Here is a 23422-nt window from a genome sequence, read left to right as displayed (position 1 = left end):
AGTTTGTTACAAAGGACAGGCAAATCTACTCTCTTTGCAATATGCAAGTTTAAGCCTTGGCTAAAAATGAACATATACCCTGAAGGCAACAGAGTATCTCTATAACTTCTCATTAATTCCTTAAGCAGAAGTGTGATAAACCATTTCAACCTCCCCGGACTTTTGTTACAAAACAAATAAAGGACAAGCACTGAGGTTACTTACCATCAAGTAAGTCTCTTATTTTGTCCAAGTAGATCTCAAAATAGGAAACCTAGTTAAAAACAAATTGAGTTGGGAATAGACATGCCACAGTGTATTTCAAAAATACCATTATTAGTACTTATGAAAGCTTTTGTCATGCATGGCTAAGAAGAGTAAGAAGAGGGGTTCAAAGTGAAGATGCAGAATCTGGCCAGCTCTACTGGGATTCCTCTGCTTCCTGCTAGCTCTATGCTTCCCTAAGTGTGGACCATTCTCCATCCCCACACATCACAGTTCCCTTTGGTTGTCGTTCAGGTGTTCTTCACATCGTGTGCTAGACACTTACAGGAGGACTTTAGACTTTATGTTAGATGAGCACCAAGCAAGTTTAGAAAACAATCAGTAGGCCTCACCTTATTGCATGATACTGACAGTATCATGAAGGAGGGGGGACTTAGTCCAAATGTTCACATGCAAGAAGCCGGGAGAGGACAAGGGCAGTGTTTTTAGAACTACAAGAGCTCAGAAAGGTAACTGGGCAAGAGCTGGTAATGGTGGCCAGCTCTGGTGCATCCAGGAAAGATCTGAACAAAATGGGACTTGAAAAAAGATGGTTAGACTGTGAGAAGAAAAGGAGGCCTTCCTATCAGTCTCAAGGCTCAGCTGCAGCACCGCCTTCATCAGCATCGCCTAAGAACCTGTTTGAACTGCAGAACCCTGAACCCTACTGCAGTCCTGCTGAATCCGAATCCCAGAGAACAGGACCTAGGAATCTGGTTCTCAATTCCCCAGGCGATTCTTATGCTGGCTGATGTCTGAGACCTGCTTTAACTAAATATGTGGTCTTAGGGACTCAATTCACAGACCAAGACCCTATGCCTCAATTGTCCCATCTGTCACATGAAGCCATAGGGCTTTACGATGTCAAAAATCCTCCTCCAGGATTCTGTACTCTGTTTACATCTGCTTTCTGCCTACCCAATAAACTTATCTGCCCTATGTTCATAAGTTCTTTTGAAATCTAAACAACGGAATGGGCAGAAAGGAAAACAGTTGTAAAGTTGCAAAGCTGGGATGTGACTACTCAGGTGAAACCTCATCCCTACATCCCAGCTCTGAACCAGTCATGGGGAGGCGAAGACTCTAAAACCAGCACTGCTCCCAGTTCCGACTCAGCCCTGATCCATTATTTTTAATGTGCCTTGGTCTGGAACCACCCAACTGGAACCATTCCAGCTACTCTGAGATGTGGGGTCCTAGCTTGAGCCCTGGAATCCGCTGCTGGGCATCTCTCCTGGCTGCCTGTATCCCTAGGAACATCTACCTACTTGAACACCTGTCAGACTCCCCTGTGAGTCTGAGGCCCATCTCTCATGGACACATCTATGTGACATTTCAAAGACTCACATCTACAGCTTTGTCTAATGCTGCCACACTCCCCAAATCCTTATGGGTCTGTCTGGCCTCCAATCCTGCACATCTCTAACCCAGCCCTTCCTTCAGCCAACTCAATTCTAGTTCAGCGCATTCTATTTATTTCAGATTTGTCTGATTTTCAATTCATTGTCTATTATTTTTGAGATCTTAAACATGTGGCCTTATTTCCATCGATTACAGAGAAAATGAATTATGTCTTTAAAAAGTCACAAACTAGATACTGGCAAATCTGGCAGTTAGAATCATATTCACATTTAACGTAAGTAGAAACAGGATTCTGATTTTATTAATTTCTGCTTTTGGTGTGTGTGTGAGGGTGGCGATTTTGTTGTTTTGTCATTTCAAATATTTTGTGAGACCAGGCGGAAGAAAAATAAATAGGCATTGTTTGGCATTAAGAAACAGGATGTTCAGAAACAAAGTTTAAAACCTCAGTGGGACTCATTTTAAGGAGCAGATTTTCAATATTGCCTTAATCAGTCTTCTTTTTCTTGATTTAGCCTCTCACTACTCAGTTCCAATTACAAAGTAGTCAGCAAGTAATTTGCTCACTTATAATTATTATTTATAAAACAAGTAAGCATAACTACAAATGCTACACAGAAATCTGGACTGTAAAATTCAGCCCTAGAGACTAAGAGTGTTGATTCTCTCCTCCCCCAACTTCATGCTAGGGCTGTTTTTATCTTAATAAGATTCTAACACAAGACCCTATTTTGAGGGCAGTAATTGGTTTAACATCTTATTCCAGGATTATCACATAAGAACCCTGCAGTAGTTTAAGCTATTTAAATGCAAACAGCCCTAAAGAAGCACTAAGCTTCTAAATCTTGATCCCATCAAAGCAACAAGCTTCTGTATCCTTAGATATAAAGAATCTTGGCAAGAAGGAGAAGCAGGCTTTAGCCAACAAAAGGACTCCTAAGGAAAAGTGATTTGCTAGATGTAATTTAGAGTTGGGCAAATAGTTGTTGCCTTCTTTTTATGTCATTTACGAAAGGTATATAGTAGTAAGGGGAGAAGTTTAATATAATTGAAAAGGTATCGCATGTGCCTAGACCTAGGTCAGACCTAGGGTCTATTCTTAGCTTTATCAACAACTTGCTGTTTAAGTTGGGCCTTCTAACTCTGCGTCTTTTTTTTTTAGACAAAGTCTCTCTCTGTCACCCAGGCTAGAGTGCAGTGGAGCGATCTCAGCTCACAGCAACCCCTGCCTCCCGGGTTCAACTGATTCTCGTACCTCAGCCTCCTGAGTAGCTGGGATTATAGGCATACACCACCATGCCTGGCAATTTTTTTTTTTTTTTTTTTTTTTTTTTAGTTGAGACAGGGTTTCACCATGTTGGCCAGGCTGGTCTCAAACTCCTGACCTCAGGCAATCCACTCGCCTCAACCTCCCAAAGTGCTGGGATTACAGGTGTGAATCACCGCGCCCGGCCTAACTAACCGTGCATCTTTAAACTTCCGTTTCCTCATCTCTGAACAGATGGGCCTGGTGCGGTAAGATCCCAGCCTGAAGGGAAATCTCTTAGCAGATCTGCTCAGCAAGTCTTCTTAGAACTGCCCCTTCACCCTCCCCAGCCACAGTGGGGGCCCCCAGACAGCATGTGCATCCTGGACACAGCTCATCAGGCAAGGGGGGAACCTATGTAGGCTGGGCCAACGAGTCCCTTCCCAAGGGAATTTGGGGTTGGAAATAAGGGAATGCTGGAGCAGCAGCTGCCACGTTGCCAACCCCTTCTCCCACCAAAAAGAGAGAAAGATGCTCCAGAACAAGAGAAAGAAGTCAAGCAAGAGGGCAGAAAAGCAGGAACTGTAACGGGTTTGGGGTTTCTTTTGGAGGTGATGACATGCTCAAGAATTAGATAAGGATCATCATTGTATGCTGTTGGGAATATATTAAAAACCATCAAACTATACACTTTAAAAGGATGAATTTTGTGGTATGTGAACAATATTTCAATTGTTTAAAAAGTTTAAAAAGAAAAAAGAAAAAGAGGGCTTAGATTTCCTGCCCTCCACACTTCATCCTCCACAAAATGCCCACTGTCAGATTCTGTATCTTATAACAATATCCTCTATTTGCTTAAACAAGTGCCTTTCAGTCACTTGCAAAAGAGGTGTTCCAATGAACATATCCTAATAACATATTTTATTATTAAACAACTACAGTAAGAGAGTAAAAATCTCTCTTTTAACGCAAATTTAAGTCCATAACAAGTTCTGGTTTAAAACAAAAACAAAATACAAAGAAGAAGATAAGAAGGAGGAGAATTCCTCTTCCCAACACTTCTCAGAGTTCTACTCTGTGACACTCTGCTCAAAACACAAGTCTGTGATACTGTTAGGGGGAGAAATGTGTCTATATTCAAATAAGCTGGGAAATGTAATCTAATACATGTCCCCTTTGCAGAGCATGTTGAAACTTGTGATAAATTTAACACTGTTCAAGAAAGCACTTTCCCAGCTCATTTGGCCTTATAGCCCTTTTCCCTGCAAGCCCACCATTAATAATACGAGGCACTGTGTTCCACAGAACACACTTTGGGAAATGCTGCCCTAACCCAAATACAAACACATTTCAGTCATATCCACAGAGATCCAGAGGATAAAGGGTAGAATTCGGGCAACAATCAAGATGATTTCCTGCTAAAGAAGGCTTTTGCTTTGCTTACCACAAGAATGTAATTTAAATTAGTAAGATCATCTTTTATATCTATTTGAAAGGAGGAGGGATAAGAAACGTTATCTGGGGCCCAGTGTCTTCTCTTGACCAATCAGTAATACATACCTTTATGTGAAATTCCAGGTTCTCATCCATGGAGTAGATATGGTCAAAGATATCATGAGCAATTCGTGGGATGATCCCCATGAGCTGGGGGTCGTGCAGCTTCCCCTAGTGGGTGAAAATACAAACACGGGCCGTTAAAGGGTGCTGGGAGACACATGAGAGAGAGGAGGAACCATTGCTGGGTTCCTTAGACAGAAAGAACCTGGTGGAGCAGGAAGCACCCACGTGTGCCTGCCGGCTCCCTTGGGCATCTACCTGACTTGCCAACAGACCAGAAGTTGGTGGAAAAACTCAATGTGTTCATCTGTTTATCCAGCAGGGGAGCACTTGTTCTGTCAAATTCTGAGGCCCCACAGTATTGCCTCCAGCTGCCACTCAAGGCAGCAAATCAGTGTCTATGTGGCTAGTGTGGGGTGAGGAGGAGAAGGGAAAGGGAGCAGGAGAAGGAATGAGAATATATGGGTTTGGGTTTTGAGTATTTACAAACTGACCTGAGTCTGCAGGTCTAAGTAAGGTAACCTCCTTTAATGAAATAACCTTTAAGAACCTTATTCTGGCAACACTTTCAGTATCATTTAACAGATCAGTCAAGAAAATACACTTCATCGATTTCTTTTAAAAATCTGTGGTTCCCAGGCTGAATTGTTCTAAATAAGTTTTAGCTGTTTCTAACACCTAAATTCACGTTTAAGATAGTCTTATATTCTTCTTTCCCCCCTTTTCTACTTTACTCATTTTACCTAAGGGGGTGGAGATAGGTAAATTCTCCTGCTATTTGGATATTACCAAATCCACTTTTAAGGTCCAGAATTTGCCACCTCTGAAGATTTTAGAAAAGATGCCATAGGATCTGACAGCAACTCCTAATGAAGACTTCCAGAAGCATTTAAAGCAACATACAAGCTCCAGAGAGCCTTTGCCTAAGCCTACCATCAAATAAGCACTTAAGTTCTCATATGTGTTCAACAATCCATCAGTGAACAAACACACAGTCTGCAGGTTTAAAGTGATCAGTGCCAACAGTACACCCAGAGAATTTTCCAGATTTTTTTTTTTTTTTTCTTTAGACAAGGTCTCACTCTGTTGCCCAGGCTGAAGTGCTGACTGCAACCTCCACTTCCCAGGCTCAAGTGATCCTCCAACCTCAGCTTCCGTAGTAGCTGGAACTACAGGTATGCACCACCACACCCGGCTAATTTTTTGTATTTTTTGTAGAGACAAGGTTTCACCGTGTTACCAAGGCTGGTGTCCAACTCCTGAGCTTAAAGTGTCTGCCCACCTTGGCTTCCCAGAGTGCTGGGATTACAGGCATGAGCTACCTTATCCGGCAGTCTGGCTTCCAGCAAAGCTGTCTCATCTGGAAAAATGGGTACTCCTCTGGAATGCCCTTACCTATTAAGAATCTAAATAGTTTGATGTATTGATATTGTTTTTTAGTTTGACTGCATACTTCCTAAAGATAGGGATGGCCAGTGCATGTATATTTCTCTCCATTGCTTACAAAATTTAGTATTTATTACATAGCATTATTGTATAATTTAAGTTAAATAGGATATATAAAGTGCTTAGTGACATGGGAAGGGCTCAAATAAATGTTAGTATTATATCACTCAGCTCATGGGAGGTTCTCACGAACAAGTTGTTGGAGTTTATTTCACCTGAAGAGTCTGAAACACATTTCTATCTCTGAAAATTAATATATATCTTAGGGAAGAAAACAGTGCCAAATGACAGACTGACAATCTCAAATCTTGATAACTTTTAAACTGTACATTCCATCATAAACGTGTAACAAATTAGACAATGGGCCCCCACATGCTCTGAACCATGGAGATCCCTGGCAGAAACAATACCTATGGTGAGAACATCATTTCCGTATGGTCAAATGTCATGACTCCACTCAGCCAATCAAAAGATCTCCCCTACCCAAGCCCTCCAGAGCTTTTTAATAATTGATGATAATCCTTTAGCTTCTCCTCAGTAGCCCACAGCCAGAGAAGAACGATTGATAATCCAAAAATCATTTATAATTGACTCACATCTATTTTCCTACATGCTTTCCCTTTCAATGGATTTATCTCCCCATTGATTCCTGGCTTATACAAGTGCTGACATCCCTTTGTTTGCCTTTGTCAGGGCAAGAACCAAGGCAGAACCAGAGATGAATCTAGGACACCCTCTACTTTGTGTCTCTCTGAAGTCCTCACCCTAAAATCAATGTGAGAAAAGTCAGTGTTCTCATAATAATGCCTCCCATCCCCACAGGAACAGACGCATACCCAAATCCACCGCAGGCCTAGGAGCTCCGATGCCCAAGAGCGGTAAGGGCTTTATGTGCAGTAAACTGGGCCTGCCGAAACAATCTGCAGGTGTGCGAATGCAAGGGAGGATGTAGGGCATGTGGAGCGTGCCTGTGTGTGTGTGTGTGTCTGTGTGTGTGTGTCGTGTTAGGGGAGCATATGGATGTGTGATGTGTGTGTGGTGTATGTCTGTGTGTGATACATGTGTAGGGTGTGAGGGTTATGTCTGCATGTGTGGGGGCGTGTGATGTACGTGGAGTATTAACATGTATGTGTGATGTGGGGCATATAGGTGTGTGAGATGGATGTAAGGAATGTGTGCAGGTATATGCTAGAGCGTGAATGTAGGAAGTGTGGCGAGTGTGGGAGTGCTTGTGGCGTGTGGCATTCTGTGGTGTGTGTGTATTGTATATGTGTGATATGTGGTGTCTGTGTCTGTATGATGTATGCGGTGTGTGTGTGTGTATATGGGGGTATGTGTGTGTGTTGTGTGTGTATATATGTGGGGTCTGTCGGTATGTGGGCATGTGTATGTGGGAGCGTCTCTGTGTATGTGGTGTGTCTGTGTGTGTGTATGTGGGGGGTATGCTATACAATGTGTGGTGTGTGGTATATGGTATGTCTGTATGGGTGTATGTCTGTGTGTGTGTGATGGGGGTGTGGTATATAGTGTGTCGTATGCATGTCTATATGTAGGTGTGTGAGGTGTACATCTCTGTATGTTTATGATGTATGTAGGGGTCATGTGTGGTATATAGTGTGTGGTGTGTGCTGTGTTTGTGTGTGGTGTGCATATATCTGTGTGTATATGTATGATGTATGTGGAGGGGGGGTATGTGATGTCTGTGTGTGCATATGTGTGTGATGTGTATATGTCTGTGTGTGTATGATGTATAGGGGCGTGTGCAGCATGTGTTGTGTGGGTGTCTGTATGTGTGTGATATATATGTCTGCGTGTGTGTATGATGCATGTGAGGGCCTTGTGTGGTGTGAGGTATGTCTGTGGTATGTATATGTCTGTATGTGTATGATGTATGTGGGAGGGTGTGTGGTATGTGGTGTGTAATATGTTTGTGTCTATGTGTGTATATGTGTATGGTGTGCATATGTCTGTGTGTGTGTGTGATATATGTGGAGGGTGGAATGTGGTGTGTGGTGTGTGGTGTGTCTGTGTGTGTGTGTATGAGAGGTGCTCCTTAGAGGTCTTCACTGCTTCTACACTGACCCTTGCAGATGAGATGCGCAGCCCAGACCCACAATGCACAGTTGCCTCAGGCAGTAAGAAGTGGGAAAATAGCTGAGAGCTATAGAAATTCAGAGACTAGAAATGTCCCAGATTTCCAGTAATAAATGGGTAATACGGGATGGCTTCCTTGAGGGACACCAAATCTTGAAGAATGAGTAAGTTTAGGAATGGGCAGAGAGGATGTGGGCAGAGAAGGTGAGTGGGAGAACAAAGTACAGGAACTGAGAAAGAACAGTGAAAGTGTATTTTAGCTGAAGGATCAAAGATGAACTTGGGGAGCAAAGAAATCCACTGCTTCATCACGTTGTTTCTCCCGGAAAGCAAATAGGAGAAAGATCTTTATAACTGCATCCTGTATAATTTTATCCACAAACGTTTCCCATGGAATGTGATCTTTTAGGAGCACATGTGAAAGAAGAAACAAGACCCAGGCCACCAGCCACTGAACAAGACTCTCTTTGTTCCAACCCCAGTTGCCTCCTTGACCTCTCAAGCAGGGCAAGAGTTTCCTGAAACACTTAAGATGTCAGCCCGTCAGTGCATGAGCACCGTGCATTCAGACGGCCTTGTTCGAAATCACTTGGCAGGCTTGGCGGGGCGGCCGGGAAGCCTGTACCATTCAGATGACCTCCAAGCGTCTCTTTGGGCAGAAAGAAAAAACACAGTGTCTCCGTCCGTCTATATCAGTGTGCAGAAGAGGATCACAAAGTAGGGCATGGGGCCAAGAGAGGCCCTTCCCAGCATCACACACTGAACAAAAAGAACAGTCCGTCCCCTTTTCCTCAGCTGGAGCTGGAACCCCCTGTGTCCTCCCCAGCGCCAACCCTGGGTATGGGCTACACAAGCCCAGGACCTTCTGTGTGTTGGTGTCCACCAAGCTTAGCATTAACACCGTCCAGTGAGTCATACATTTACTGAAAACCTACCTTAAGTGCTCCATCTTGAGAAGCTAATCTTTCCAATTTTATGTAGGCTTATCTGTTTGTTCCCCTCAATACAAGGTAATGGAGTCACCACTGGAGGTCAGACCAAAACCAGGGGGATTAAAGTGAAAAACAGCTTTAACATGTGACTGCTCTGTCCACTCAGGGACACTCAGGGAGTTAACATCCCCTTCCGAAAGCCCTTGGAAGATCACAATGTGTAATCTGAATACATAAAATCCTCCTTTCAGAGAATGCAGACCCTGTAGAGGGCTTTGTTGACTTAATCGCATTCCAGGATCCTGGATTTCTTGGTCTCCTGCAGTATCTATGACTTCAGCTTGGGGCTCCTCCTTCCCTCTGCCTTCCTCTGAAAATATCCCTTACCTTTGCTCCAATCTATAATTACCCTACAGAAAGAACTTGATTAAGTGAGGGGGTGGGTGGCACTAGGAAAAAACTCCCATCCACATCAACTATTTCTAACTGTAGGCACAAGTATGTGATCTGCAAAAGTCACAATAAAGAAAAGCAACTCATTACAATCGACCTTTTAAAACTGACAAAGATGAAGAGGTGACAGAATTTAGGCAACCAGAGGTGAAACCTGTCCGGAACCCAGTTCCTTTCAGGTCCCCCATGAGTCCTCGCTGGGCAGGCATTGTGGAGTTTACACTCTAAGACACAGAGGGCTTGAGAGCCTCTAGTTTAGCAAAATATCTCTTATATGAGTTTTTGTTTTTTGGTTTGTTATTTTATTTATTTTTATTTATTTTTTGAGACGGAGTCTTGCTCTGTCGCTCAGGCTGGAGTGCAGTGCTGTAATCTTGGCTCACTGCAACCTTTGCCTCCCTAGTTCAAACGATTCTCCTGCCTCAGTCTCCCAGGTAGCTGGGACTACAAAATGTGTGCCACCGCGCCTGACTAATTTTTTTGTATTTTTAGTAGGGATGGGGTTTCACCATGTTAGCCAGGCTAGTCTTGAACTCCTGACCTACATGCTGGGATTACAGGCATAAGCCACCACGCCTGACCTCCCATATTAGTTTTAAAGGGAGGGCATAGCTCTTTGCCATCACCCTACATCCATCTCTTCTCCCGAAATAAGATTTGACAGTGGGGAGCATTCTCTATCTTGATGTCTTACAGTTTAAATTTCTGGCATTTAGCAAATACCTTGTATTTCTAATCCCAAAGCTTAAAAGGTCACTCTTGTAAGCATTCCAAGAGATCTGGGGGGATTTTAAATAACGCGGGTTGCTTTTGTTTGTTTTTGTTTGGTATTATATATAGTTTGGTAATATAAAAACAAAACAAAACAAAAATCTCCGGACTGATTGAATTCCTCACTAGACACCATATCTCTCTTTCAAGTGCCATCTGACCTATGAGGGAGTTTTTGTCCACAGCTACTGGACTAGGTGGGACCCAGGAAATGTAGAACTGCAACTTTTCTACAGTTTCAAGGTCAAGAGTCGGGGGCCCAGTAAGAGAGAGAAAGGCGAGGGGCCGGGGCAGGAGTGTGGGTATACCAGGGCCGGTGTTTCCAAGACATTCTGCAGTAGAGTGTGAGAGGAGGAGATGGGCTGATGCCACTCAGGTGTCAGGGGAAAGACCTGCTTAGTCAGAAAGAAGTGATAAATAAACCTCATGCTTCCTTTAATCTGTGCAGTCTCTGAACCACTTTGTCTTCAGCAAAACAGGTGAAAGAGAGTCAACACCACAGAAATGAGATCCCCGGCACTGTACCCACACTTGAAATCAGTATGAGCAGAACATCAGAGCCCTGAGGATTTTAGCCTCGTGCCTTTGAAATCTCCTCTTCAATAGGAATGATTCATAAGCTAAACCGATTCTGCAGCAGCCGTCTCAGTGCTATTCCCAGGAGGGCATCGTAAATGAAAAACCCTAAGCTGGAAGGATTAAGGATTCATCTTACCCTGCTGCTGAATTCCCCAAACTTCCTCTGTGCAGTTTCTTATAATAACCACGCTTAGCACCTCTCCTCACCTGTCAGGTGGGTCTCACCTTTAGAAGAATTATCAGGCCCTAAAGGCCCTATAGGATTTGGTGATTAAAAAAAAAAAAAAGGGAAAAGAGGAGGCAAAGGGGTTCAATTTTGCCTGCAGACCTGCCTTGTTTGGAAAACAGACTGAAGCCACAAAGTTCCACAGCCAACAAATGGAGCTGGGGTCATACCCTGAAGTGCCTTCAGGGAGCAGGTATGTAAATTAATAAGGAAGGATGCCGAATATAAGTTCACCTTCACCCCAGTGTGCATGAAGTGGGCTGGGTGTGAGTACAATGGAGAGCCCAGCCCATTATACACAGGGTGGCCAGGGCCAGGACCACAGGTACCATTTTCACAAATACTAACAGATATTTTACCAAACTTCTCCTAGGTGACAGCAGCTGTTCCCTGCATTGGAAATGTTAACAAAAAGGTGAACAGGACAATGAAGTGAACAGAGAAGACTGAATTTTATATTATGGTGAAATTCACCCAGTGCTGCCAGATCTTCAGAATATTCAACCTAAGATGGAAAATTTGAATGGTGTGAAATCATCCAATTTTTAACATTGCTTACAATTTAAAAAATATACATAATGTGCAGGCCAAACAAAAATATGTCTGTGGGCTGAATGTGGCCCATAAGCCAACTTTTAAAAATCTCTGATCTACAGTTTTTCATTTATTCTAAGAGATGTACCTCCCCGGGGGCCTTCATCAAGGTAAATGATTTTCCCAACAGGCTTTCCCAGTTAGATTGAGGCTGAAGTCCAGAATGATGTTCACACTACTGCTTAGCTAATCAGTGATTGCTTCTGAATAGAATGTATTCTTACCATCACAAAGTTATCAATAAAGGCCTTTGTAAAATACTGAATTTCTGAGACTTTATTTTTCACTGCTATTTTAAAACTTCTCAAAGACATAATTAATTGGCCAAACATAACCGTCTCTATTTCCCAGTAAAGAAAGCCACATGCACCTCAAGTTTTGCTGGAAACGTCAGTTCCATTCAGTCATCTCAGAGATTCGCATTAGACACATTGTAATCTTACCTCCATGGTGTGGGTTTTTCCTGATGAAGTCTGCCCATACGCAAAAATCGTCCCATTATAACCTTCAAGGACATCTGTGAACAAGAAAAAGAAATTAAAATTAACTCATTACTTTGATCATATGCTGGTGTAGGTTGCATATTTTAAAATTACATTTTCCAAATGGCCCATCTCATTTTTCATACAAATGATATATTTCAACTCCTTGTGAATTTTAAGTAGAATTATGAGATAAGAGCAGAAATGCAGGCCTCTGTTGTTCTACAAATAGAAAGAAACGGACTCACACTTCACAGAATATATTAATGAAGAAGGAGGCAGACACACGTTCTCCCAATGACATCAAAATGAAGACAGAGACATCGAGCAGAAAACTTTTTTTTAGTAGAAGGATATTTGAGTTTTCTTCTATAAGTTGATCTATTGAGATCAGTTGGGGGGAAAAGAAAACACTATTCTTATGCCCTAAGTTTCTGGAGTGAGATGAAGAATAGAATTTCTTTTCTCAGTTTAAACGCTGGCCCAGGCTAGCTCCTTGGGGAGGTTTCTCCTGAAAGCCCTACCAGAGCTCCTCGAGTCCAGAGGCGGGGGAGGAAAAGGGCCCCACTCTATAAACAGAACCTCACGGTGACAATCCAATCAACCCAGAAACTAGCCGGGCCCTCACTTAAATTTAATGTCTCTGTGTTTGCACTGACAGTGCTAACAAGCCAGCCCAGGCCCATCAGCATCAGGAAATGTCTTTTAATTACACAATGAGAGCACTGTGCAAAGCCTTCCACACTGCAGGTCGGTGCCACATCACACAGAGACAAGGGGAGGCTCAAGGGTGGAGGCTGCTTTTTGCTGAAGAGCTGAAGATTATCTGTGGGAATTCTTTCAAAGCAGCAGAGGTGATTAAAATATATTTAGCACTCATTTTCCTCCTGCTCTCCTCCTTCATCCTCACAAATATCACTGGAAGAGGAACAATGCATCATTAATATCCTTGATCCTCCATTCAGCATAAGGGGAGGAAGTCTTCATTTGCACAAGGTGCAGAGGCAGGGAGAAGGGCCCACACCGAGGTGTCCTACTCAGGGTCATGTAGTAGGGTCAAACTAAGCCAGGCTTACTTCAGGCTCTATAAATAGAGTTTTTCTTTTGGGGGCATGGTAGAGGGGGTCCTCTGAATTTTATGATCCTGGTTTGTTTTTGTTTTGCTTAGATGGGTTTGCTTTTTTGAATTTTTTTATATAAATTCTGATTTGTTATGTTTTTAAAAATTTTAATATACATTTGACCGATCTGAGGTTGTTGAAGTGTGAACTGGGATAAGAACGAAAAGCAATATTTTATTTTAGGAATCTAAGAAAAGGAAAATTAAGTGTCAGGATTTTTTTTTTTTTTTAATTCTAGCAGCCCTCAAGAGTTTGTATCAAGCTATACTGGGGGTTAAGGGAGAGGAGGGACAGAGAGAGAGAGGAGGGAGAGAGAGAGAATGTTCACACATATCAGACTTCGGCTAATGGTTCCCCTGGTAACAGTGGGAAGCAAAAACTTGAAGTAGTCAGTGTAAGGTTTGGAGGTTCAAGCTTCAGTTTCCACAAAAATGCCAAATTACTCAAAGAAAAGATTCCTCAGGCCAGAGCAGATAGAGCACCTCTACACCAACATGAATATGATATGCTTTGAGGGACCCAAAGGAACAAGGTCCCACCCTTAGGTCAAACTTTAAAAATGCCATATTCATAACACGAACAACTCCAGCCTATTGGAATGCTGGCTACATCACAATATTACAGTTTCCATTTATTCAAAATTACTATTTTTTATAAATTAACCATCCTCCTACACACACACACACACACACACACACACACACACACACACACACACACATACACACACCCGAAAGGGCTTTCCTTGTCTTAAGCCTCTGTGTATGAAACACTCTGGAACCCACTGGCCCAGGTGTTAGAACAGCACCGAAGTTGCCAGGGCCAGGGGTCCAGTCATCCTGACCTCTGCTGGCCACCCTGCAAGTGCCGATGTTTCCACGCAGGAGGCCCCAGGGAGGTGATACTGAGCAATCCGCTGCACCAAGGAAACTCAGCTCAGAGCTCAGCTTCCTCCTGAATTAGGCCACACCCGAGGCCTCCCAGGTCTCATCCACGCCCGAGTCCATCACTATAACAGAAGCTCGTCTGTGGCTTCACTTGTTTTGGACTAAGGAGCTGAGAAGCGTGCGAGACTGTACTTGGAGAATCTGTTTCTTGCTGCCATTTCGTCACCGAGCACAATTTTTTTCCCCTTCTTTTTTTGTAAGAAAAGAGGAACACGTAAAACCCCACTAGAACAAACTCCACTCGGCCCTGAAAGTATTTACAATCAGGTTACAGCTCATTCACTGCTGCAGAACCTCTCTCCAGCGCTCAAGGCTGAAGGGAGCCGACGTCGCCCTCTATCGGCTCCGTGCTGCACTAGAAGATAATTTAAACGAAAAAGCTCTTTGAAGCCAGTGTTTTCTATTTTCTTCGAAACTCCGGGTTTTGGGGGCTTGTTTTCTGTTTATTGTTTGTTTGCTCAGTCTATGTTTTGATTTGCTGGTGAGGGGAGGCACAGAGGGGAAGTGGAGCAGGAGCCCAGCGCGTTTCTATGGCCACCGCGACCACAGGCAGTGGGGGAGCCGCAGCGGGAAAGGCCAGGACGCGCTCTGCACGGCGGGGGCCACGCCGCCCCCGACCCGATTCCCACAGAAGCGCCCACAAAAGGCACTTTCATCACGTCCACTGCCTGCTCCTGGGCCCACGGAGTGCATTTGTTTTAGAGTCTCTGCAGAAACAATGACTGTTTCCACATTTCAGCCACGCTCCGCAGACAGAACGTTTCTTTGTGTTGGTGCCTGGTGTGATGTGACCTCCACTGGTACAGCACAGCCCGCCGCACCTCAGGCCACAGCACTCTTCCATCCCGCAGCTGCATGAACCCCAGAAGGAGCTTCCACCGCAGGTGCCCAGAGCCTTCTCATCTCCCAGGGGAGGAAGGATAGCAGTAGATACTTAAAATGCTCCTTGCCTCCCATTTGCCCAGTTCTGAATCCAGGTCTTGCTAAAGCAAAAGAGTTAATGCCATTTTCGGATTAGAATTGGGGGAGGATTTGATCATATCTACCCATCAGTAGTCCTAAGGAGGCATGGGACTTCCTACTGACTCTCCAGGGGAAATGGGGGCCTGTGGGTTTTCAGGTGATAGTGGCTGACAGCCATCCTCACCAGTCATCAAACCACTCAGGCCATAACCAGAGGATGAAGAGGCGGTCCTGCTGACCACCCGAGGCCAGCCCGCGTGCCGGCCGGACAGACTAAAGGGTAGTCACTGTGCCACTGTGCCCAGGCAAGGGCATGCTGCGTCTTCAGAATGGAAGGAAACACGCCTCATCACTGGCAGATCACCAGGGCCACCACAAGGTGTGGGAGCCACCATCCCTGTCCCCTCTTCTCTACCCTCCTCCCACACCATTCCCAGCCCTGTCTTTTGCAATGCTTAGTTAATAGTCCATATGGCCTGACAGAACAGGGACCGCTCATAAAATAATTGTCATCAAACGCTCGCTGTGTGCTCACCAGGAAAGGGAGGCAGGGGAGTGCAGAAGAACATCAGTCAGTCAGTCAGTCCGACAAGCCCAGGCTTGAGTCTCAGTCCTTGGCCCCCAAACCAACCTGGCCAAGTTACCTCACTTCTCTGAGCCTCATATTCCTCTTCTGTACAATGAGGAAAATAATGCTCACCCTTCAGAAAGTTGTTGATTTAAAATGCAACTCCCTTCAGAAAGTTGTTGATTTAAAATGCAACAACATATGTCAAGTATATAGACAGTGCCTTATAAGTCACAGCTAAAAATATTTTTCTTCTTCAGAGTCATATGTAAGAAAATAACAAAACAGATCTGGTAATATCATCCTAAGTTTAACACTCTTCATTGGGTCCACATTGTCTGCAGGATAAAGTCCATCCATTTCCATCAAATTGCTCCAGCCTAACTTTCCCAGCCTCATCTCCCATAATGCCGCTCTGCACCCTGTGCCACTCCAAGTTGCCCAAGCAGAATTTGTGTCTTTATGCTTTCACTTTTGCAATCCCCTCTGCTTGTACAACCCTGCTATATTCTATAGTCCTCAGGACCCAACCTTTCAGAGAAACCTTCTTTAATTCTCCATTCCCTCTCCCGACCAAAATCAATACAAGTGACATTCTTCTGTGTTCCCGTGGCATTTTGCATACACCCTTTCTAAAGTACATAATGCCTATATGTGTAATGATTATGTATACATCTGTCTCTTTCCCTGTACCCAAAGCTCCTTGCAGACAGTCTTACATAGCATGGCGACTCCAGTCCCAGCAGTGCTTACCCCATGGTAAGTACTAAATACAACTTACACAAATGATTAAAAGAAACAACTGAATGAATGAATTTTAAAGGAATCAGAACTGGAAAACAAGAAATCCCCTTCTCTAGCATCTGGATCATCTGTATCCAGTTAATTTGGAAGGCAAATAATTGGCGTGGCTTCTGTAGGCTGGGACATAGTTACAGTACTTTGATAATAGCATCCAGTTACCATGGTGTTTGATTCCTAGGCGTCCAAAGGAACCTTCCCATTTACTGTGCTGGTAGTCACAAACCCTACAACCTCTTTGAGAAGAAATGGAGGAGAATTCTACATGCCTTTTCAAGCAACATTTTGAAAAACAAACACCAAAGATGGGAGCATGAGAGATGCCAGGACTCTACAAACATTTAAAGTATTTTTTTAACCCAGTGAAGTGGTAGGGAATGAAAAACCAGAGAGAGAATAAAGCCATCAAGTTAAATGGAGCCTCCCAGATGCTCCAAATCAGTAAGAGTTTAGATGGACTTGAAAGGAATGCTCCTCATTCCACCCATTATCAGGAATCAAGGGGACTGTGGTACCCTAAGGAAGCCATCGATTTAATTATTGGCCTCTAGAAAAAAAGGGCTCCACAGCACTACCTCCCAATCTTGATTTAAATAGGGTTCCTCGTGGCAAGAGATACCTCAGCTGTACCTGGTCATCTATTCCAAGGAGTTCTTTCTTGTATCTCTATGTTTTAGCTTACTGATTCTGAAATACATGGTCACTTCTCACATTATCCTCAGTGGATATTTGTGAAAGTTCAATCAGACCTTCATCAATTCCTTTTTAAAGGAGAATAAGGCATGTATGTATGATCATACATATTTATGATACCCTAGAAATGTCTTTTTGTCATATCATGTCAGGGCCTGATTTTATTCTACTAGATGGTTTTCTTTATAGCTCACTACATACTGGGTCTCAAATTATCCAGAGTTAGGCCACATCTTTACAAGACCTGCCCATATCTGACATTTCATACTGTAGAGAAATCCAAACATTGAGAGAGGCCCAAACTTCTTTTGTGAATAAGGACTCAAAGAGTATTACTATAGTTTGTTAATCACAGGATTTTTTTTTTTTAACAGAGTGCATCCATTTCTAATTATGTCAGCTTAGAGAGGACAGGATGTATTTAAATGGCCCTCATGTTTAGCACAGCATGTGGTAAATACTATTTGTTTGTGGTAATGAAGGGGCAGAGAAAAAGAAATTCTGGCACATATGTGATTAATCTTACTTTAATAAAAAATATATGAATGAGTCCAATAATAGGGAGCAGGGCTGAGTAGGAGCAAACCAAGAAAGATATACTGCAAAAACACAGAAAACATGTTTAGATAGAAAGAGAAGCAGCAGAGTAAAAGTAGAGAGAAGACAAAAATTACCACCCGATATAGGTCCATACTATTAATTCAGAAAGAGCTCAAATTCAGGCATATTTTTTTCTCATTGGGTTTCTATAAAAATCTCACTGTGAAGACCTTCAAAATTAATTGATGTCTGCAGCAAGAATGTGAATAACCATCCACCTCAGCAAGGAACATTACATGCTGACATGCATCTCCCACACAGGTGTCCAGGGTCAGAATTAATCGAACAGATGTACCCAGAGCTGATTTTCATGAATTTCAAATACTTAGGTTAGTCAGCTTCTAAAAACAAGCAGATCCAAAGTGACAAGGTAGGTTATTTTGGTTTTGTTTTTACTTCTTGCTTTTCAAATCCAGAGCTGCCTATAAAGGGGGCAGCATCAACACATTTGAAAACACAATTGCCACAGCATTCACATTTGAGGGCAAGGATTTGACGGTGAAAAGCAAAGTAGCAGGAGATGCCCCCCAGCTCTGTCCAGATGGCAAGCCTGCCAATGCAAGCTTCAACCTGCCCCTGATTTGAAAGGACAAGGTAGAGCAATGTGTAAATTGCTTCATCTCCCTGCTGCTATTTTGACACGAATCCTCCAGGGCCAATGCCAGTCCTAGAGAAAAGGACTGATCTCTAAGACATAAATGTAGGCTTGAGGCTACCTGTTTGGAGGAACAAATGTCAGGATCTGGGTGGGATGGTTGCAAATGGGTTAGGAGAAAGCATCATTAAGGAATGCTGAATAGCAAGACCAGGCTCAATAACCAACACGATAATGTGATTTTATGACATTGTAGAAAATTTCTAAATGGCAAAAATTTTCCATATTTAAGTCTTCTTGCTGAGAGACATTAGTAAAAGGGAGACAGATGCACAGAATAAATAAATCAAAGATGTACAACTGAAGCATCAGGAATATATATTTTCTCCTTCAAAGGAAAAAGGAGGTGTGCAGCACTGTTTTAAACTGCAGCAGTGTTTTAAAATTGTTACAGAAATAGTGTGAATATAGCTTACCTTCCTTTAAACTTTTGGGTGATAAAACAAAAAAGGTGGCAAAAGAAATAAATAAATGTCCTTGAAAAGGGGAAATAGAGAGATTAAATAATTTGCCTGACATCATAGCAAATCAGGGCTAGAACCGAGGCTATAGAATTCAGTGTTTCCAATTAGCAGGCCTCTGCTTACAGTCAAGGCACATTGATTCCTAGGCTGCAAATATCACTTAATGTTTTCAATTACTCTGAATGGCCCAGGAGGAAATAAAGAAATAGCACTTACCTTTGACAATTTGCTTCGCACATGCATTGTAAACCTGCTCTTGGCTTGTGTTGGGAGGTAGCACTCTGTCGAAGACATATGGCTTCCCTTGCTAAAAAAGAAAGACAAAGGAAAGAAAAGGGTGGGAAAAAACACATTAGACGTTTAGGAATAAAAAAGCGCTGACATTAGTAGCTAGGCCATAGGCACTAAATCACCAACCCTATTCTTTAAGGCAGTTCACTACCAAGAGTAGGGAATTTTTATAGCATATACCACACATGCATTGCGTGTATGTGCATTGTATGTTGAGAATCTGAGATTTTAAAAAATTTAAATTTAACCACTTTTTAAATGAAGGGTAGGCTGAGACTCATTCATTCATTCAAACAAGTATTTACTGAGCACTTACACAGAGCCTGGCACTGGGCTAGATGCTGAAAAAAAAAAAAAAACCACAAAACAGTCCTGCTCTTGTGAATCATTCAGTTAAGTTGAGCAGATAGCTAATAAGCAAGAAAGCAAACACAGAGGAAAATGCAAAATGCCTAGGTTTAAAATAGCAGGACAGAGGGAATGCTAGAGAGGGCAAGGAAAGACTGGTGAAGAAGGACCACTTAGGTGTATCTTTACAGAATCAGGAAGATGGAGGCTCCTGAAGAGCTGCAGAAGCACATCCCAGGCAGGAGCCCAGCAGACAGCAAAGGGCCTGGTGTGTTCAAGGAATTGGAGGGCAAGCAAATCAGGAGCCAGTTCATGCAGGGCACAGTTAGCCAAGGTGATGTGCTTAAATGTTAGTCAATGGGAAGATGGGACAAACGGATTTAAGGAGCTCCTCTTATTAGAAAGCTACTATTGCTTTGTGTCCAAAAGAATTTTTGTGCTTTCTTTCTCATGCATAAGTGATGCTTTAACTGGGTTGAGGCTTCCAAGACAAAGAGAGCCCTTCTGTACAGTAAATCAAGAGTTTCTCCAGGTGTGGGGTCTTGGGATTTGGTTTGATGCTCAAATGTGTGTGTTTCAAGGAAATAACTAGTAGAGGGGAAGAGAAGAAACTCCACTGTGCACTCTATGAGCCCTGACGCCCAATCACTCTATGTTCAATAAGGAGTTACTGGGCATTTAGGTGCCAGGCACAGTGCTGAGTGCTGCGGAAGTGGTGGATGAGACAGACACAGCCCCTTCCCTAGAAGAACCCATCCTGAGGGCACCCCTTCTCTACCACCACCACCCAGGCAGGGGGCAACCATGCTCACCCTCTTCCATAGCCGGACTTACTCAGGAGGCCCTTCATCTTCATGTTCCCCGCATAGCAGAGGGGAGGGCAGAAGATGAGAAGGGAGGAGAGAGGAGAGCCAAGAGCCTCCTTTTCTCCCCCTGTGCCCCTCCTACATGTGGCTCTGGACACCAGGAACCACCCAAGGACAGTAGGACTCCTCAAACAGATAATTGCTCATGAGGGATCCAAGAGCAAGGCTTGTTACATCCTATAACCTTCACACAAAGTAAGTACACAGCTGTCAGAATGGCTTAATGTTCTACTCATTTATTACTTGGGTAGAGCTGGACTGGAGGTAAGTTCCTAGACCTTAAGCTTTAGTCTTTGAAAACTGGATAGCGCCAACCAGGTAAATGAGCTACTTCCACTTGGTCTTAGAGAAATGGAGAATTTTCAGTTACTATAAAATTTTGTTTTGATGCAAAGCAGCAGAACCAGAGTCATTCTGCTGAAATTATAGAAAGAGAACATTTTCTGATGTTTTGTTCACAGTAAGTTTCCTTCAGTTAGTGAATCAAGGATTTGGTTGAATAACCCATAGACTATTCCTCACCATAGTGTATTGCCAACTATCAGCTTACCACATGATTACTAAGCTTTATCTATTTGTAAAATTCAACTAAATGTCAGTAAGTTAAAAGGTAAGAATAAATATTTGCAGAGTTTGCCTGGGTATTTGTTATCAATTGAACTTTCTGGAACAAAAATGTATATTTGCTTGATTTAAAACAAATCCACTATTTATCCAAACAATGAGAATCACCAAAATAAAGCATCTTGTTTACAGCTTGATCCTGCTCTGGGTTTTAGAGAAAATACATTTAATACAGCAGACAAAACGACCTATTAAACTGTAGCACAAGGTACGAAAAAAAAAAGGACTCCTCAGTTTTGCCCTTCTGTTTAAAATGTTTATTAGAATGCATTATGTTTTCACTTTAAGAGAAGTAGAGATCAAGAAATCTCTATTCCTCATTTAAATAACGTAATTTATCAAATGACAAACAGATAATAGAGCGATTCTTCATAACCTAAAGTAACTACCAAGCAGAAGCTGCATTCAAGTCATTATGATTGATACTAAGAAAAGATAAAATTTACAAAGTGATTTGTTATGAGACCTATCTTGTCAGGATTAACACGTTATGTAGTTAAAAATGTAAATATTCTTATGTGTCCTGTCTTGCACTGGGTTAGTTATAGGCTTTTATTTTAGGTCAACCATAAAGTCTTGGAAGATATTGATCAGAATTTAGTTATTGAATATTTTCAAAGAACTGACTTGTGGCATAGCTGTACCAGCTGTATATATAATTGCCATTTTAAAAAACCACTAATTACTCTTTGCCGCTTTAGTAATGGTATGAAAATCTCACAAATCCTGATTGAGACTTGAACAAAGACCCTTGCCCCACACCCCCCAAGGAGGTAAGATTGTCCATTTTTTATTCCGCCATGGCTAAAGGTTTCTCTAGGCATGCACTGGGCCCAACTTGCTCTAGTCATCACTGAGTTTACAGCTATAGAATACACTTTTCAAATGACATTTAATGCGGATTCTGGGTACTAACACTTGAAACCTAATGATGAGGTCACCAGTCACTCCTTCTGGAGATACGATACCTTTCCAGGTGTCTATGCAGCACATGGATCTCTCCAGCCTCTCTGGCTACCTCCATCAATGTCCTTTGTTGGTGTTTCTTTCAAACTTCTAAATGGTGGTGTATTCAAGACCCAGACCTCTGCCTCCTTTCTGTCTATACTCTTGAGTTTCATGTAATTTAAATCAATATTTCAGCCTTCATCTCTCTTCTAACATCCAGATTCAGATGTCCTCTAGACATTTCCATTTGGGTGTCCATGAGCCATCTCAAACTTAACCAACCAAAAAAGAGCCATCAAGCGCTCTGTATCTGAGTAAGAAGTATAACACCAATCACCTAGTTACTCAGACTGAAAACTAAGAACCATTCAATATGACTGTCCCATAGATTCCATATCCAAACTATATCCCAAACCCCTATCACTTCTCACCATCTATACCACAGAAACTTAGTCCATCATTTCTCCATCAGTCTCTTCTACACAACAGCTATCATCTCCTGACTGATCTCTCTTCCTTAATTCTTGCTTCTATCAAACTTCCACTTAGCAGCTAAAATGAGCTTCCTAAAACTATAAATCAGGTACCAATTCCTTGCCTAATTCCTTCCACAGGCTCCTATTATTCTTAGATTAGACCCTCTTTGCCCTCAGCTGCCTGCATTATCCTCTGTCTCACTACAGTGTGGCCCCATGAACTTTTCTCTGTACGATGCTTATTCCCCAGTTCAGAGCCCTTGCTCTTAACTCTTCCTTTCCCTTGTAATTATCCCACTGCAGATATTCATTTACTTGTCTCATTATCACTACTCTTTAGAACTCAATTCAAATTTCTCCTTCCCTGAAGGCTTTCATGATCCTAGGAGCCCCATGCCCACCCAGGCATCACTCTCTATTACATTACCCTATTTAGTTTGCTCCATAGTAGTTAGTATGCGACTAATTATCAATCAGTCTAATTAACCACTACAATTATAGCATTTTACCAGCTAAAACAGAAGCCATATAAATCCCAAGTCCTAACCCCATGTAGGGAAACCTGCTTCAATTTATGAAGTGAATCTGGATGACACACACACATTCCACACACATTACTACTGAAAGTAAAGTATACAAGCTTTGCCTTGAAGCCTGCATGTGGAACAGTAGGCGCAGTATAACTAAATTAATAACTTACCAGGATCACATACAAAAAAATAACAGCAGATGGTTCTTACACTTTTATAGTTAAAATTTTTAAAAATCATACCACCAGAACTCTATCAAGTTGTTGAGTGCAAGGTGTCTGGGAACCATATGGCCTGCCTATTAATATATTTGACCCATTACCCAACAACTGTTTCCCAGCCTGGAAGGAATATTACTCTGGGAGACAACAGAAAACAAAAGACTCACATAAATGTTTCGAAGATGGGCACCAGGAGGGATGTTAAGGAAAGTGAAATTAATTATCCCCAAGAAGAGATCATTAAGAAGTAATCCAATAACAAGCTCTAAGACTGACGACAAGTTGTGGCATAGGGTTGCCAATGATTTGAATGGTTTTTCT

At 42.5% G+C, this 23422-nt stretch overlaps 1 protein-coding gene across 1 annotated transcript in view; it reads right to left on the bottom strand.

The window, feature by feature from the left end:
* KIF5C (kinesin family member 5C) overlaps positions 1 to 23422 on the bottom strand; it is a 153770-nt gene that overhangs the window by 85959 nt on the left and 44389 nt on the right. The window contains exons 2-5 of the mRNA XM_030916850.1: positions 19014 to 19104; positions 11947 to 12020; positions 4412 to 4516; positions 205 to 253 (exon numbers count right to left, since the gene is read on the bottom strand). Of these exons, the coding sequence (XP_030772710.1) occupies positions 205 to 253; positions 4412 to 4516; positions 11947 to 12020; positions 19014 to 19104 (319 nt within the window). The remainder of the gene's footprint in view (positions 1 to 204; positions 254 to 4411; positions 4517 to 11946; positions 12021 to 19013; positions 19105 to 23422) is intronic.

Source organism: Rhinopithecus roxellana, chromosome 14 (assembly GCF_007565055.1).
Source record: "Rhinopithecus roxellana isolate Shanxi Qingling chromosome 14, ASM756505v1, whole genome shotgun sequence".
NCBI classification, from domain to species: domain Eukaryota; kingdom Metazoa; phylum Chordata; class Mammalia; order Primates; family Cercopithecidae; genus Rhinopithecus; species Rhinopithecus roxellana.
This window is presented reverse-complemented; position numbering and strand designations above follow the sequence as displayed.